This window comes from Eumetopias jubatus, unplaced genomic scaffold, assembly GCF_037043125.1.
Source record: "Eumetopias jubatus isolate StellerSeaLion01/CBP00866 unplaced genomic scaffold, mEumJub1_p1.0 scaffold_3, whole genome shotgun sequence".
Lineage (NCBI taxonomy): Eukaryota > Metazoa > Chordata > Mammalia > Carnivora > Otariidae > Eumetopias > Eumetopias jubatus.
The window spans coordinates 102,108,141-102,126,710 of NW_028274809.1; the positions used below are offsets into that span (position 1 = coordinate 102,108,141).

At 36.7% G+C, this 18,570-nt stretch overlaps 1 protein-coding gene across 1 annotated transcript in view; it reads left to right on the top strand.

The window, feature by feature from the left end:
- The window catches only part of EPB41L5 (erythrocyte membrane protein band 4.1 like 5), a 145,457-nt gene that overhangs the window by 61,295 nt on the left and 65,592 nt on the right, over window positions 1-18,570 (top strand). The window contains exons 15-16 of the mRNA XM_028101374.2: window positions 1,768-1,810; window positions 2,200-2,315. Coding sequence (XP_027957175.1) covers window positions 1,768-1,810; window positions 2,200-2,315 — 159 coding nt within the window. The remainder of the gene's footprint in view (window positions 1-1,767; window positions 1,811-2,199; window positions 2,316-18,570) is intronic.

Here is an 18,570-nt window from a genome sequence, read left to right on the forward strand (position 1 = left end):
CTCGATCCCAGGACTCTGGGATCATGACCTGAGCCGAAAGCAGACACTTAACTGACTGAGCCTGCCAGGCACCCCAGCCTCTTCGTTCTTGAATTCTTTCTTAATTGGTTGTCCTTCATCCGATTGTTTTGCTCCCACCCCTCTAAGAAAGGCTCCTAGATGCTGTATTCAGAGTTTGGTTTGAGAAGCTTTGCCCATTTCCTTTTTTCTTTTCTTTTTTTTGTGTGTGTTTTTTTTTTAAGATTTTATTTATGTGAGAGAGAGAGAGCAAGCTGAGGAGGGATCCTGACATGGGGTTTGATCCCAGGACCCTGAGATCATGACCTGAACTAACTAAAGGCAGATTCTTAACCAACTGAGCCACCCAGGCACCCCTGGCCGTTCCCTTTTACTAGAATGACATCTTGGCTGGGTATAATATTATTATTTTTTAAAGAGATATTATTTGTCCGAGAGAGAGAGCACAAGCATGGGTAGAGGCAGACGGAGGAAGAAGCAGGCTCCCTGCTGAGCAAAGAGCCCGATGCAGGACTCGATCCCAGCACCCTGGGATCATGACCTGAGCCGAAGGCAGATGCTTAACCAATTGAGCCACTCAGGTGTCCCTGGGTATAATATTCTTGAATATTTCTATGAAGAGGTCTGTGCCAGCCAGATATTTGCAGTGATTTCCTTTTAATCTCCTTGGGGTACCTTAAATATTCTTTCCTTATCCAATAAGGGATTGAATGAATTTAATTCCCTATCTCGTTTTCCTGGAACATAGTGCTCTCATTAAATCTGTAGATTATTTTTTCTCACTTTCCAGGAATTTGTGTGTGTGTGTGTGTGTGTGTGTATAAAACTTTGAATATATTTTCAGTTACCTTAGTTGAATTTTTTACCTCAGGATACATGTATGCTTATGTTAGAAGGTCTGAAGTCCATAAACTTTTTTTTTATTATGTTAATCACCATACATCATTAGTTTTTGATGTAGTTTTATTTTATTATGTTATGTTAATCACTATACATTACATCATTAGTTTTTGTTGTAGTGAAGTCCATAAACTCTTAATTCCCATCATTTTGTTATGATAATATGTCATCTTTGAATTATTTCATTGAATATTCTCTTTTTTAGCTGTTCTGAGGTTTGGTTTTATTATTTTGTTTTAGATTGTTTTTTAAGTGTTTTTTTGTGGGAAAGCAATGGAGGAGGGGAATGAATACAGCCTAAACTAAAAATTTAAAAAACATATTTATAAATCAGTTGGAGTAGAAAGCATACAGAGAGGTTTCTGACTTTAAGTTTATACTAAGGCCTTTTGAGTTATAGAATGTTGAGCTATTGCTGGCAGTGGAAAATCTTGAGAGGGTAGGAATATACAAAAGAAGTGACACAGATAAGTTTATGTGGATATTTGTGCTCAGTGCCTTGAATTTAAGGTATCATTTGTGCTGCTCTTCATTTTGAATCTTTGACAGATACTGTCCAATGAATAAACAAGATTAGTAGTGAACTATACATTTAAAGCACAATTAAAATACAGGTATATGGAAATCTCAAATGAGCGCATTATAGAAAAATAAGTGTCTATAAAAGCAAATGTTTTCTGGGCATCTTATATTTTAGTTTTAGGTTCCAACAGTAATATTTTCTTTATTTGCAACAAAACAATGCCTTTAAAAATAAAACTACTTTCGTTACTGTATGTGTAATCTTACAATGTGAAGCCCTCGAATTTTATATATGGTTTTTTTAATAGATATTTTTCCCCATTACAGTGTTCACAATAATGTTTCAACTCAGAGTAACGGCTCCCAACAGGTGAGATCATATTAAACTTCTGAACACTAGAACAGTAGTTAATTATGACAAATAGTGGTATTATTAATTGAATTTTCATAGTGGTATAACTTCGGGCGTTTTCTTTTTTTTAATCTGTAAAGTAGGTAATGAAACCCTCTGTTATTATCTGAGATGTTGTAAATAGAATAAGTGCTCTATAGAACATTTTTTGTTCCTGTAAATCCTATTTAATGAATAAGGTATTAATATTTAGTTAATTATTATCTATCTCTGAGGTAATACATAACATTCAAGCATTTGTTTGTACTATGTTTGTAGATAGTATTCCATTTTAATGTTCTGTTTATTGGTGAAGAAATCTTTTATCTAGGCAAAATAGATGATTTTTATAATTTTTTAATCCACAGGCTTGGGGTGTGAGATCTACTCTGCCTGGGATTCCTTCTGTTCCCTCTGGTCCTATGCTGGCAGAGATAGAGAATCTTCCAAGGAATCCTGGATTAGACCAGCATGACAGGAAATGGTTTGTTAACTCCTTAAACTGGAGTAAAATGTTGCTTGCTTAATGGTATTCTAAATTCCTAACCATAATCTTAGAAGACTTTATGATTGAAAGCAAATTATTCATATTTGTAAGCTGAACAGAAACATATTATTAAACAGTCATACTGGGATTGGGAAAATAAAGGATATGTATGAAGAAGGGAATGCAGTTATTTAATTGAGGAACATCAGACATCTCTCCTTATTTTGGTTAGCATGATTGGAAGTGGTGGGTGGTTCTCTGTTGAAAAGGACTTCAATGCTAGTCAGAACCTTTTTTCAGATCAAAAAGGAAAATAAGTTCATCATATGTTATTCCACACAACATAATGTGTTTTTTCATTAAAAACTGAAGACAAGCCAAAAGGGAAACAAGATTATAATCTAAAAAAAATATTTTAATGCTTCTGGGGGATGGAGAGATAATCTGATGACAGAGAAGATACTTTATTTGTTTAGATTTCCAGGGTCTTTTTTTTTTTACATTCATAATTAGTACACAAATATGAATACTTTGTGGCTTATTGGAGGGTAATCAGTAGGGTTCATCATTTCCCAAATAAATGTATGTGGCTTGGAGGGAATTATTTGGTTGAATGGTCATGTTGGTTGCATCTGTTCAAGTTGTGTGTCTGTAAAATGAACTTTGATAATTCATAGGATTTTTCTCTTTTTCTCTTGCTCTTAGTTTGTTTAGTACCTGAAATCTAATGAGTTTCTGTGGTGATCTCAAGGTTTTGGTCAGCTTTCTGTGCAACCAGTTCTTCCTTCATGGTGGTGGGTCAACAGTGGTTGGTGATTATTTTCAGTCTTTGCTATGAAATTGTTTTTCACTGTTATTTTGGCTTAACTAACTTGCAAGATGCTTTGCTCTTCATGGTTGGGCGTATTTTTACTTCAGTTCCAAAAAGCTTGATTAGTTTCTAAGATTGAGGGATTTTTTTTTTCTTTACTATTTTTTTCTTTTCCTTTTACCTGAGAGTGTGGTAGAGGGGTACTTTGTGTGTGTGTGTGCATGTGGGCACACACTTAAAGTATGAACAGTGAGGCTTCTAAATATCAAATTTTCGTCTTTATTTTTTTAAGCCATTAAAAAGAGTTTCTTCATTTTCTTACTGAAAACACAGCTCCAGTAAGCAGCTATGTTTTTTGGCCTTGATGTTACCACCAAGTCCGATTGGCAAGGAAACCAGACTTCACCTATAAAAGAACTCCCTTAATACATGGTTACCTTTTATGTTAATATGGAATGAGAGTCTGGGAGGGGGTTTGCATACTATATTATGACACTAAATCTTTATTGAGTTTTATAATTTTAATGGGCACATATTTAAATCTATTTAATTTGATTTATTAGGCACTCCGTAGTTCCTTTGACACAGCCTTTAAAAGAGACATTACTGAATCTGAGGGTATTTAATTTTAAGGAAAATGGAAAATTTGGAGCTATGTGTCCTTCCATTATATACTTGTGCTGAGACCTCCTTTGCTGAAATGGAGTAAAATGGTGATCCTGAAAACCTAATGAGCCTCAGTGTATGTCAGCAGTGGCATGGAACTGAATATAGAACTGTTCTGTCTTGGAGCTAATGGATTCCCTAGCCTGAATTTAAAGTGCATTCTGTATTTCACTTTTTGTTTCTGCATGCTTTTATTGTTGTTAATGCTCTTAAATGAATATAAAACAGTCCTCCTTTAGAAAGTGATAAGTTAATACAATTTGGAAATGCTCCCAAGGTTTGAACAATTGGGCAGAATAACAGACTATTATCAGGTAGATAACTTCTAACCATTTTAATTTAAACCTACTTCACGTTCAGTTCTTTAGCTTTCTCTCACTGATGTCTTCTAAATGACACCATTATTTCAGTGAATGATTTGGCATATCAATAATGTAGAATTATCCAATATTTAGAGTATCACCTTTGGAGAAACAGTTTATGTATTACATCCATTAAACCATTTATAAACAACAACAAAAACAAAACTGAATAATATTTGGGAAATCTTGCATATATCAGGGACAACATAAACCTAACTTAATTTCCTAAATTTTCAGAGACCGTATATTGAGGGTCATGAATTTTATGGGATAAATCTGATGAACAAATTGTATATCTGTTGAAGAAAAGATGGTTTTGTTGTAAAAAAGCATTCAATTTCTGAAAAATCCTTTTAGCTAATTTCAGTTTCCTTAAGGAAAAAAAGATGAGGATTCATGCTTTAGTTGAGTTAGAAAAATACTGTATTTAAAAATTTATCCTTAGACATCTTTTATAATTGGGTTGATTTTTTTTCTTTATAATTATCTTAAATATGTGCTGCCCTTTTTGCTGTGTTGCAAAACCTTGATTTTCTGAACTGTGACAAATGTTTCTACTGGAGGATCTAATTATTTCTAACCAGGAACTGCTTGTATGCATGCTTCATTCTCATAGTTCTGTAGGCCTGTTCTGTAGCACTGTGTGATAAGGGTATCTTACTATACTTACTAAACTGTTCCTTGGAGGGGCTTACAGTCTCATCACATTATCTGTACCTGTTGAATTTGATTCTGAGGTCCTGGGAACTTTGATTATAGAAGGAGCAATGATTCTCCTTCGTTAATTGGAAACATTGACATAAAATTACATGGCCTCTGAAGGTAACTTTTTGCTTTTTTAATGTTCTTTCTCAATTTTGTTTCCTGGATTTCAGTTTTGTGAAATCACTTAATTTGGGGAATAATTTTCATAGCTGCTCTTTTCTATATGTGCCTTTGTCCATAATGTAGAAGTGTCCTTTTAAATATTTGAATTAAATTAGATCATAAATATTTTTTCCTTCTCATTAGAACTTCAGACAACATTTTTAACTTTGATTTTGGTACCAACATCAGGGACAGATGAGTATTTTGTTCTCTGTGAAATTCCCTCGTTATTTAATTCACTTAACTGACTCTGATTACTTACTCATATCTCCATATTGAGCTTTTCCACTACATATAACTTTGTGGATTCTACCCCCCCATTCTTGTAAGTCTTTGCATGGAGTAGATGTCAATAACTACTCATAGCAGTGGTGCATGCTGGTCACACTGCCTTTCTCCTTTATTACCTCTTACACATCCATTTTCTCCTATTCCTGTTGACTAACTGTGCTCCCCTCCCACTCCCCAACCATCCAGGCTCTCTGCTGCCAGTGACTGCTGTCAACGTGGTGGAAACCAGTGGAACACAAGGGCCTTGTCCCCACCCCAGCCTGCACATAGAAACTACATTGACTTTGTCCATGAGCACAATGTGAAGAATGCAGGAGTCCATCATGGTGTTCATTTTCCCGGCCATGCAGCCATGACTGAGATATGAGTGTTAAGCCCGTTAGACACTGGGACTCTTTGTCATGCAAGTTGATGGTATACATTTTCTATACATAGAGGATTGATCACGTTAGGAGAATTTGGCAGAAATTACTTTATATTGAGTCACTACTTGTGTAGTGTTGTTTGTAATTGAATTCTTCTGTGAAAGGAAAAAGAATGTGAAGAAAGCTGTATGCCATCAATGATAATGACAAATGCTTTTGTATTGAAAGGGTATGTATATATCATTGTAATTTTGGAAGGATTTTTCATGATTTTAACATGTTAATACATCACTCAGAAGATGTCTCAGGAGAAGGTTTGTGTTTGTGTAAAAGCTGCCTGTTACCCTCTCACCCCATGCCATCCAAATAGATTGAGGTGAAAAGAATCAGACACACTAATCACAAGTGAGAAGGAAGCATGGTCCAGGCACGATGTATCAGCCTTTGGTGATATGATACTTTGATAAAGCTGCTTTTCTATACCATTTTTAATACTTCTACAGTGACCCAGGCCTTAATTTCAGTTAAGTGCCTAAGATTCTATAGTCATAGTAAATGTAATTTTTAATTAAAAGCACTTTTACTTTTTAACAAGTATTTTAATTTACTGAAAGTAATGTGATTCATGTAAAGAGATAAACCTGAATGGTTACTTTGCATGATTAACTAGTTAATTAGCGGTTAACTAAATTTAGTTAGATTACTACTGAATAGTTGTACAAAATGGAAAATGTATTTACTGTTGTCTTTTCATTTTCTCTTTTTCCTCTTATGCATCTGGTAGATTTCCCAGGTTTGCAGCAGCCTCGTAATCTAGCCTTGTACAACCTTTACAATAAAATTCTAAAGCCCAAACCATATCGCTTTCAAATGGATTGGATATATTACTGTTTTGGTCCTTTATGAACTTCGAATGTAATCATCTAAGCTCTTTGATTTAATTCATAAAGGCAGATTATCTGGAAAAAGTACATTTTTAATGTAATGGGAACTGACACAAGGGAAGCATTTCTTTTGCCTTTCTATAGCTTTTAGAAATTTTAACAAACCTTAAAACTATGTATATGGTAATTTGAAGGTATTTTATAGTCTGAGAATTCATAATAATAATTCAAGATAATGAAGCTTTATTATAAACAACCTATCCCATATACCATCCTGTTTACTTCCGAGGTTGGTCTAATCCCTCTCTGCTAGATACAGGTTTCAGAGGTCTTTATTACTGGACTTTTGGTTGCAAATAGAATACAACTTGTCATCAGAAAATATAAGTAAGCAAAATTAAGTAAGACCTAGGAATGAAATTTATACACAGGTTTCAGTCTGTGATTTTATCACAAACATTTTTTTTTTTAAGATTTTATTTATTTGACAGAGTGTGTGTGCGCCTGTGCACAAGCACAAGCACAAGCAGGGGGAGCAGGCAGAGGAAGAGGGAGAAGCTGGCTCCCTGCTGAGCAGAGAGCCAGATCTGGGCTCGATCCCAGGACCCTGGGATGATGACCTGAGCCGAAGGCAGACGCTTAACCGACTGAGCCACCCAGGCACCCCTATCACAGAGGAGACAGAAGCTCAAAGTATTCTTTAGCACATCCTGTAAATATGAACAGTTCCATATCTTAAATAACCCAGTTCCCTCCCTAAGTCTTATCATCATAAAGCCTGCTTAAAAATGGCCACTAATGTATATCCTTCAGAGTTGTTTTAGACTTTACATGGCTCAGATTATAATTGTCAGGTATTGTTGATGGTGATTTTTTTCTTTGAAGCAGGGGATTTGCATCGTAACATTTTAGCACAAAAACTCTGGTTTGTGTCATTCAGGAAAAGATTCATGGGTGTGAGTATGATTAAGAAATGACTGTTTCTGTAATAGAAACCAAAGAAGTGTAATAATAAAGCTTTTTAGGTCTTTAGAAAGTCCCAAGGTTTGACTTTTTTGTACCCTAAAATGAATCTTGCAATCTGAAGGTTAGACTGCTGAACAATGCTTTATATATATATATCTTAGCAGAATCTTAACTTCAGGAAATAGGGAAGGATTGTAATAGAGTAATAGAGTAAGATCTTCAAGTTTACATTGAAAGTGGTCATTTCTATACTAGAATTTGAGTTAATCAGTACTGTTATATTTAAGTGATGGAAGAATCACATCATGATTATTCTTTCTTTGAAAACCTTGTTATATTATAGTTCATTTGTAAAGTCCTGATGATAGAAACTAGATTGGAGGGATGGTAGGGAGAGAAGGCAGTGCGCAGGGGGTGGGGGAAGTAAAAGGTTAAGACTGAATGGTAGTAGAATCAAATCTGTTTGATGCAACTTTCTATATGATCTAGGATTTCATATCCAATATTGTGACTATTCTTGCTACTGATATTTTCAAGATATACATGTTTCCAGAGCTATGAAGAATAATCCTAAATTAAATAGATTGTCACCAACTTATTTATATTCTGCATTTTATTATGCTTAAAGGGTAAGTGGTCATACATTCTAGATTAGGGAACTAATATCCTCCAGAAGTACCTTACTTGGTCACTATCCTTCTGATCAGATGGAGCCAGTAGCACAGAACTCCAGGACCATGTGATTCAACTTCAGTGCTTTGCTTAATTTTATTTAACGTAATTAATTTTAACATCTTGAATTAGGTTGGTTATGTTTCATCTGTGCTTTTATAGACAGAGAACCTTACAGAAACACAGCAAAGCTAGTAGTGATCTTTACACTTTCATACATGAACGTAAACAAGCTCTTATGATAATTATTTCTTTTGATGGTAAAACCACTTCAGAGGCTTTTACCTGTCTCTGAGTATAGTCTAACCCTTTTGACCTTGATAGGGTAATCATATATATACTTTTAAATGGATTTACAGAGAAAAACAGAAACTTTATTTGTCCTGTGGTGTATATGTCTGTATTTTAAAAAATAACTAGTACACAAACATTTGTGGGTTTTTTTTTTTTTAAGATTTTATTTATTTGAGAGAGAGAAGAGCACAAGCGGGGGAGACAGGCCGAGGGAGAGGGAGCAACAGACTCCCTGCTGAGCAGGGAGCCTGATGCTATGTGGTGCCGGTTCAATCCCAGGACCCTGGGATCATGACTTGAGCCGAAGGCAGACGCTTAACCAATTGAGCCACCCAGGCGCCCCTTACACAAACATTCTAAGATTGTAATATCATCAGCATAATTCAGATCTCTTTTTAGGAGGACTTCTAAAATTTATTTAAAGTACTGACCCAGGAAATATTATTTATAACCCTTGGGTGAATCTTTGTCTAGGATGTAAAAGATGCCATGTAAATGTGTCAGAATATAAAAATGAAGTGTCTTCTCAGTGAAAGGCAGGCACACAGCTTGTTTCATGAGGTAAAACAATGAACTGGACCTTAATTATAGTAGTTTGTTTTATTTACTAGATTTTTGCATATTTACTTGGTTGATATGCTAATATTATTTTGATTAATAGTCTTGCTTTATCACTTTTATGTATCCTGATGTCATGCATTTCATCTTTCCATCTTGCCAAAACAGGAAAATAGATGAAGGGGGTGGGGAAAGGAGTGGAGGATTACGGTGTCTTGGGTTTCAGGAGGAATATAAGATTGTTGTGATGACTGACCTCATAGGAATGAGAAGACTGATCCTCAACTTTGATCCCTTTATTATGTATTCACAGAAGTAAACTGAAAAAGTGGGGAGATGGTTGTCCATATTAGTGCATCATGTACTGATGGAGCAGTAATCATTTGAACCATGGTACTTTTAACTGTTTTGGTTGGAGCATATGCTTCATTTCTAAACCATAGTTCATTGCTTGAAAGGCCATTATTTTGTGTGTGTTAGGCTTTGAATATTGGGTCTGAAAATAGTAATATTAAGTTGCATTAATTTATTTTATAGCTTTGGTATATAGGGTTTACCATATGGATTTGCAAAAATAAAATCCAATAACACTTAATCTCTTTACCACCACATACTTCCTTCCGGTATTTTAACATAAATTATACCACATCATCAGAATTCCAGAATTGTCAGTGGTTCCATGTGAGAAGCTTCTACATAGGGATAGAATTTGAAGATAACTTCTGGGGTGGGGAAACCTCTGTGTGTGTGTCTCTCTGTGTGTCTCTCTCTGTATGCTTTTGTCTCAGTACAAAACATGATTTGTCAGATCCTTTCTGTTTATTATGAATCTTAGAGTATTTTTTCTCAGCTCCCCACCCCCCCTTTTTTTTCAGTTTTATACCTTTATTTTTAACAGTCAGCGGTTAGTTCTCATCCACATTAACTGTAGATTTTTGAAAACAGGAACAGGTACAGAGGTGACCAACGTGTAGAGCTTGTTTGGTGAATCTTCATCCTCGTTACATTTTTCGGACAACTGCACACAGATAATGTATGGAACATTCCTTATTCCTTTGGCCAGACAGCTTTGTTGAGCCTGGTGTCAATGTACACATCTGGAGTTCCCATCTCCTTCATGGCAAATTTTCGGATCTGTTTGAGTGCCCGAGGGCCACACTTCTTGAAACCCATTCCATGGATCTACTTGCGAATGTTGTATTCTCTGGTCACTGCCTTGTTGATGGCAGAACAGCTTTTCTTCTCATCACTCTTTGTGGGAGCCATTTTGCCAGGCCCTTGTTGGAAAGCTCAGCTCCCTTTTTTGAAGAACATAGAAATTTCTCATCTTTGTTCATGTAAATTAGCTTTTTACTTTAGTCATGTGAAATCATTGTGAGAACTTTGTTTCACCCGCTTGACATTAACCTTGGTGATAGAAGTACTAGGTCAATGAAGCATGTCACTTTCACTGGAATATGTGTTATATAACTTCATTTCTCAATTCTTGCTACTGTATACATTTTAGCTCCTTTAAGCGTGTGGGGTTGGTGGGGAATATATTAGCCTTCTTGGAGAATTAATAGAAGAGAAAACTTCAGAAGAAATTGGTGAAAGGAAAAAAATTATCTATGGCTTTTTTAGTGATATATTTTTGTTTTTATACTGAAGCAGAAAAACAAGTGCTCCTGTTTTTCCTGAAGGAATTGTTCTCACAGTTTTTTATTATTAGATAATTACCTAAGCTTTTGTGTTCCTAACAACAGGCTGTGGCCTTAATTCTAGGTGATGGTGCTCTAGTGAACTTTTACATTTTGTTCCTGACAGCTGGCCAACATTTTGTGTATGTTGGCACAGAGAGTAGATATCTGACTTGGAGAACAACATTCTCCAGGAGTGTGACTGAAGACTTCCTTAGTGGTGTAATAAACCTATATACCTCCTCCTCTTAAAAACGGGTTTAACAGCTGCAGATCTAATTTTTTATGCTTAAAGGAATTCTCATTTATTTTGTTTTCAAGTAATTCTAATAAAGAAGAAATGAGCTATACCCAGTGTATGGTTAGGATTTGTGAGAAGTTGGAGATTCCTTAATAAGGGTCTGGTCTATTGACTAATAACTGATTATCGTTAATATTAATATTAGGGGTGGGTGGAGAAAAAAAAAGAATGAAAGGTAAGATGATAATAGGAAGTCAATTGATGGCCTGATTTGTCTTGTGAAATTGGTTAGAGCAGTATCCAGAGAAATTATGGAAAACATCCCAGGATGTAAAATACCACTAGAATATGTACAATTACATAGAAGAATTTTCTTTAACAAAGCTATGTTTGTAGCCCAGCTATTAGCTTCAGGGATTATTTAATTATAAACTCTAGGAGTTCAGAGATAAGAACTACATTCAACAACTTACATTAATTCTTTCTGGAAGTGCCAACATCAAAACCTTTGGAGTCTTTAGAAAGACTCGGGGAGATTTGGGAACTTTAGAATATCCTGGTTATCACTTTAAGTGGAGCTTACCAGGTATGTTAGAGTAATAGTTAAAAGTATTTGTGTGGTATGGAAAGGCATTGGAGATCAGTGCTGAGGAGTTTCGATTTGGTAAGGAAGCCTGGGGCAATCATGGCAAATTTTTAAGTTAAAGATTGGGGATGCTTGTATTGATAGCTCCTTTTTAAATTCATCTCATTACTTGTTGAATACCTACCAGAGCACCTCCTTATTCATCACTTCCTTATACACAGTCATTTATAATTACTCCTTTGCACATACCCTCACATTTCTTGACCCTTCTCCTGTTGTACATCTCTAGTTAAATCCTGGATTCAATCCTGGTTAAATCCAACTGTGTCTACTGTACATGTAGATGGACAATGTAAAATGCAACATTGTTGAATGGTCTCACTTTAAATTTTGGCCCCTGAGCTCAAGTAGGTCTTTAGTGCTGCCTGAAATCCTATCACATTTCCTTAAACACTCTCATGTGATGCTGGCAGGAATTTCTCTTCTTTCAAACTTCCACCACTTCCACACTTCTCACTCCTCACTGTCCATTAATGATCTTTCTTCCTACTTTATTGAGGAAATAAGCAACCAGAAGAGATCTTCAGTGTATTCCCATCATCTTCTCAGTCATCATCTTCTTAATTAACTTATCTCCATTTGGTCATATATACTCTGCTTTTCCTGCTGTTCACTAACTTAACTATGCATTCTCTTATTTAAAGCCTACCTCTTTGGACGCATGGGTGGCTCAGTCACTTAAGCGTGTGCCTTCGGCTCAGGTCATAATCCCAGAGTCCTGGGATCGAGTCCCACGTCAGGCTCTCTGCTCAGTGGGGAGTCTGCTTGTCCCTCCCCCCTGTTTGCTCGTGCTCTCTCAAATAAAGTCTTAAAAAAATAAAAATGAAGCCTCCCTCTTCACTTGTCTACTACATCTTGACTCCTAGCTACTCAATAACATCATTTCAGCAATTCTCCCTGCTTGTGCTATAGCATCATTTTCCCCTCTCTACTGGAATATTCTCAGCAGCACTGAAACAGCCTATGATACCTAACATCATTAAAAGAGAAACCCTCTCTTGAATCTACCTCCCTTTTTGGCTATTCCATTTCCTTGTTCCACTTAAACCAAACTCCTTGCCATGAAAGAATTGTCTATACTGTCTCCTCTTTCTTCTCATTCTATTTTGAACCCATTCTAATCAGACTTTGCCAACTAAGCTGCTGTGTATGATTGTGCAGGTTGTGTATGCACAAGAGTGCCATATTCAAGAGGACAATGATCACATATTTGTGACTGGTTTTCCAGCAGGTGGCACTAAATTTCTTGTTCTCATGAAAGCATAATATATGACAGTTTTGTAAGAGATGGAAGTGTCTTCAGGAGGGGCATTGCTTAAATCTATGTAAAGGTTGTGCATGGTCTAGTAGTGTTACGCTACCACTCCACTAAAATAGCTTTTGTTCACAAATGACCACATTTCTAATCCCACAGCAGTCTTCAGTCAAGTTAGCATTGAAAACAGTTGCTTATTTCCTTCTTCATGAAATGTTTCCTTCACTTCGCGTAGGGACACCACTCCCTCGTCTTCTATCTCACTAGCCATCATTTTTAGACCCTTTTTTTAGTTTCTCCTTATCTCCCTAGCCTCCTAAAGATCGTCTTAGGACCTTTTCTGTAATAACTCATTTCCTTGGTAATCTCAACTAGCGGTATGGTTTTAGATGCCATTTATACACTGGTAATTTTTCATTTTATATCCTCAGCCTGGACTGCTTCATTTTTAGAGTTAATATCCAACTACCTATGTGACATCACTACTTAGATATCTAATATAGGCATCTTAATTTTTAAAAACTTTTGATTTTGAAATAATTTTAGGCTTATAAGAAGTTCAAAGATCATGCAGAGAGCTCTCACACCCTCTGTCTAGCTTTCCCTAATGTTAACATCCTACATAGCCATGGTACAATGGGACTGTTATCAAAAGAAAGAAATTAACATTGGTACAGTGCCACCAACTAAGCTATGGACTTTATTGAGATTTCACCAGTCTTTCCACAAGTGTTCCAGGATCTGATCTAGTCCCTTTCCCTCTGTGATCTTCAGGTTTTGATGAGTTTTTGAAGAGTATTGGTCTAGATGCCTTGTAGGATGGTCTTCCAGTTTGAGTGTATGTGATGTTTTTCCATGATTAGACAGAGGCCATGGGTTTTGGGGGGAAAATAACACAGAGGTGATATTGGGACATCTCAAATTTAGTATGTTCAAAGTTGAACTCCGTGTTCAGTTTTTCTCATCTCAGTAATTTGTTTTTCCTGTTGGCAGGCCAGTGTGTCTCAGACTCCACTTCCAGAACTACTGAATCAGAGACTCTGGAGATGAGGCCTGACAATCTGTTTTAATGCTCTCTTACAGATTCTGATGCATAGTAAAGTTTGAGAAGCACAGGCTTAGATCATAGCATCTAATAATTATCGTGATTACTCTTTGTCTTTACTCATCAGTCAGTAAGTTCTTTCCATTCTTCAAAATATATCCAGAATCGGGATGCCCAGGTGGCTCAGTTGGTTAAGTGTTTGACTTCGGCTCAGGTCATGATCCCAGGCTCCTGGGATTGAGCCCCACTTCAGATTCCCTGCTCAGCGGAGAGTCGTCTTCTCCCTCTTGTCCCTCTACCCCTCCCCCCCTCATGTGCGTGCTCTCTCTCTCTCAAAAAATAAAATTATATATATATATATATATATATATATCCAGAATCCACTACTTGTCACTATCTCTACTGCTCCCACCCTATTTCTTTCTTTTTTAAGTTTTTATTTTAATTCCAGTTAGTCAGCTGTGCAGTGTTATATTAGTTTCTGGTGTACAACATAGTGATTCATGCTTCCATACATCATCCAGTGTTCATCATGATAAGTATACTGTTTAATCCCTATCACCTATTTCACCCACCTCCCCTCTGGTATCCATCAGTTTGTTCTCTATAATTAAGAGACTGTTTCTTGGTTTGTCTCTCTTTTTTCCCCGTTTGCTTGTTTGTTTTGTTCCTTAAATTCGACATGTGAGTACAAGGATATGGTATTTGTCTTTCTCTAACTTATTTTACTTAGCATTATTCTCTGTAGCTCCATCTATGTTGTTGCAAATGGCAAGATTTCATTCTTTTTTTTTTATAAAGATTTTATTTATTTGACAGAGAGAGACACAGCGAGAGAGGGAACACAAGCAAGGGGAGTGGGAGAGGGAGACGCAGGCTCTCCGCCGAGCAGAGAGCCCAATGCGGGGCTCAATCCCAGGACCCTGGAACCATGACCCGAGCCGAAGGCAGACGCCCAATGACTGAGCCACCCAGGCACCCCAATTTCATTCTTTTTATGGCTGAATAATATTCCAGCGTGTGTGTGTGTGTGTGTGTGTGTGTGTGTGTGTGTGTGTGTAGATCTATATATCACATCTTCTTTATCCATTCTTCAATTGTTGGACACTGGGACTGCTTCCATATCTTAGCTATTGTAAATAATACTGCTATAAACATAAATGTGCATGTATCTCTTTGAATTACTGTTTTTGTATTCTTTGGGTAAATACTCAGTAGTGTGATTGCTGGATTGTAGGGTAGTTCTATTTTTAACTTTTTGAGGAGCCTCCATACTATTTTCCACAGTGGCTGTACCAGTTTGTATTCCCGCCAACAGTGCACAGGGGTTCTTTTTTCTCCACATCCTCACCAGTACCTGTTGTGATTTTAGCCGTTTTGACAGGTGTAAAATGATATGTCATTGTAGTCTTGATTTGAATTTCCCTGATGGTAAGTGATGATGAACATCTTTTCATGTGTTTATTGGCCATCTGGATGTCTACTTTGGAGAAATGTCTGTTCATGTCTTTTGACCATTTTTTAATTGGATTATTCATTTTTTTGGGTGTTGAGTTATTATAAGTTCTTTATATATTTTGGATGTTAACCCTTTATCAGATATGTCATTTGCAAATATCTTCTCCCATAACATAGGTTGCCTTTTAGTTTTGTTGATTATTTCCTTTGCTATGCGGAAGCTTTTTATTTTGTAGTGCCAGTAGTTTATTTTTGCTTTTGTATCCCTTGCCTCAGGAGACATATCTAGAAAAAATTTGCTACAGCCAGTGTCAAAGAGGTGCTGCTTTTGTTCTTTTATGTATGGTATAAGAAAGTAGTCCAGATTCTTTCTTTTGCATGTTGCTGTCCAGTTTTCCCAAAACCATTTGGTTTTTTTTTTTTTTAAAGATTTTATTTATTTATTTGAGAGAGGGAGAGAATGAGAGAGAAAGTACATGAGATGGGGGGAGGGTCAGAGGGAGAAGCAGACTCCCTGCTGAGCAGGGAGCCCGATGCGGGACTCGATTCAGGGACTCCAGGGTCATGACCTGAGCCGAAGGCAGTCGCTTAACCAACTGAGCCACCCAGGCGCCCCAAAACCATTTATTGAAAGGACTGTCCTTTTCCCATTGAATGTTCCTTCCCTGCTTTGTCAGAGATTAAGTGTCCATATAGTTGTGGGTTTATTTCTGGGTTTTTTATTCTGTTCCATTAACTATGTGTCCATTTTTGTGTCAGTACCGTACTATTTTGATTACTAAAGCTTTGTAATACAACTTCAAGTTTTACCCTGTGTCAGTTTATTATCATCCCTTATTTCTTATCTGGTCTTCCAGCCATTGCCCTTCGTCCTCTACTGCCTCATATTCCCCTTGGCAGCCATGGTGATTGTAACTTAGATATGTCATTCCTCTGCTTAGGTGTTTGTTACAGAGGTCCTCATCTCACGCAGACTAAAACCCCAAATCCACATATTGACAAAAACATGATTTTTCCTATACTTTATCATCTATCAGCCTTGACCTTGTTTGCTGCCTCCAAAGACTTGCTCAAATATACTAGGTGTGTTCCCTCTCAGGATCTTTGTATTTTTACCTCCACATGAATATTCTTCCCTTGAATCTCTTCTGGTTCATTCTCACACCTTAAGTTTCTTATCAGAGAAACCTTTCTCACTTCCCTGTAAAGTAATCATGCCCCCCCCCCTTGTCATTCCCTATCCCCTTTACCCTGCTTCATTTTTTCTCACATCACTTCATCTTACATTATATGTTTACTTGTTTGTCATCTCTGTATTTGTCAATAGAACGTAAGCTTCATCAAAGGAGAACATTTATTTTTACTCCCCTATCCCCAGAGCATTACCTGGCTCAGCACTCAAATATTAGTTGATCAAATGAATGAACAAATGCCAAGCACATCTTGGCATATTTGGTGATGCAGAAGTGGTCAAAATGCTGCCCTGGCTTCAAAAAATTTACATTCAGATTGTGGAGATAGACAGTTTTATAAATAACTGATGTAAGTGTGAAGTCATTAGGCAGGCAAGGTCATGGAAGAGTAAAAGGTTGAAGTTAAGAAGGCTTCCTGACATTTGCATCAAATTTTGAGGAATACTTAAGAGCATTGGATGAATTAATCATTACGGGCTAAGAGAGCTGCAGCAGAAGATTTTAACAGTAGAGTCAAAGGGAATCATTCCTGGATAATGAATTTGGGTAATGAGTACAGAATTCATGGGGAGGCATAGTAATAATGATAGCTGATATTTGAGTACTTCTATGCCTGGCATTCATTGTTCTGGAGATATAGCAGTAAATATTACTCCAGCAAAACATTTATTCCTTATAGGACTCTGTAAGGTATTTAGGCTAATGAAGAAATTGAGGCACAGTAAGGATATAACTTCCCCAAAGTTACATTGCCAGTATGTGGTAAGGCTGGGCCTCAAGGTCAGCTTGCTCCTAGAACCTAGAATGATACCCACTGTACCAACTCCATACGTTGTAAAGCTTGGTGGGGCCTAGATTGTGTAGAGTAAAAAGGAATGTAATAGTAACTTTCTTTCTTTCTTTTTTTTAAAGATTTTATTTGACACAGCTAGAGAGAGCACAAGCTAGGGGGAGGGGCAGAGGAAGAAGCAGGCTCCCCATTGAGCAGGGAGCCCAATGTGGGGCTCGATCCCAGGACCCTGAGATCATGACCTGAGCTGAAGGCAGATGCTTAACCGACTGAGCCAGCCAGGCGCCCCTAATAGTAACTTTCTAAAGAGGTGCAAAGAATGAATGTCAATTGGTGGAAGGCTAGATGATTAAAGTATGCTGCATCCATGCTATGTAATTGGTAAAGAATGAGGAATATTCTCCATGTGCTTGGTTATTGAGTATGTCAGTAATACATTGTTGAGTTACAAACTCAAGTGGAGTACCTGGGGTATGTTTTCATTTTTATAAAATTCATCAAACCATGTATATATTTCTTAAGTGCACAGGAAGTGAACCTGGAAAGATAAATTGAATTTTCAGAGAGTAGGGATAGGGAGACATTGTTTTTGTTGTTTGGTTTTTGTTTTTTTTAGCTAGCATCTACTATAAATATGTAAAAACAAATTAAAATGCCCTAACATGTAGTGGGAAACAAGACAGACTGCATCAGGTAAGTGTCCATGAAAAAGAAGATGGATAGAAGAGGTAATGTCCTGATATATTCCTTCATACATAGTTGACAAATGGATGTGTGCCAGGACATTGCCAAAAGCCACGGATTGAAAGTGTTACATCTAACTATATTTTTTAAAAACTTTTTGTCTATACAGCCCATCGGTTTTTAGTATATTTACAAAGGTGTACAATCATTACCAGTATAATTCCAGAGAAATTATCCCCAAAACCCCTTACACCCCAAGGAAACCCCTTCCCCATTAGCATTTACTGCCTATTCTCCCCTCCCCACCAAGTCCTGGCAAACACTAGTCTTTCTGTCTCTATAAATTTGCTCATTCTGGAAATGTCCCATAAATAGAATCATATAATATGTGATGTTTTTCCTCTGCCTTCTTTCACTTAGCATAGTGTTTTTAAGATTTATCCATGTTGGAATGCCTGGCTAGTTCAGTCAGTAGAGCATGTGACTTTTTTTTTTTTTAAGATTTTATTTTTATTTGAGAGAGAA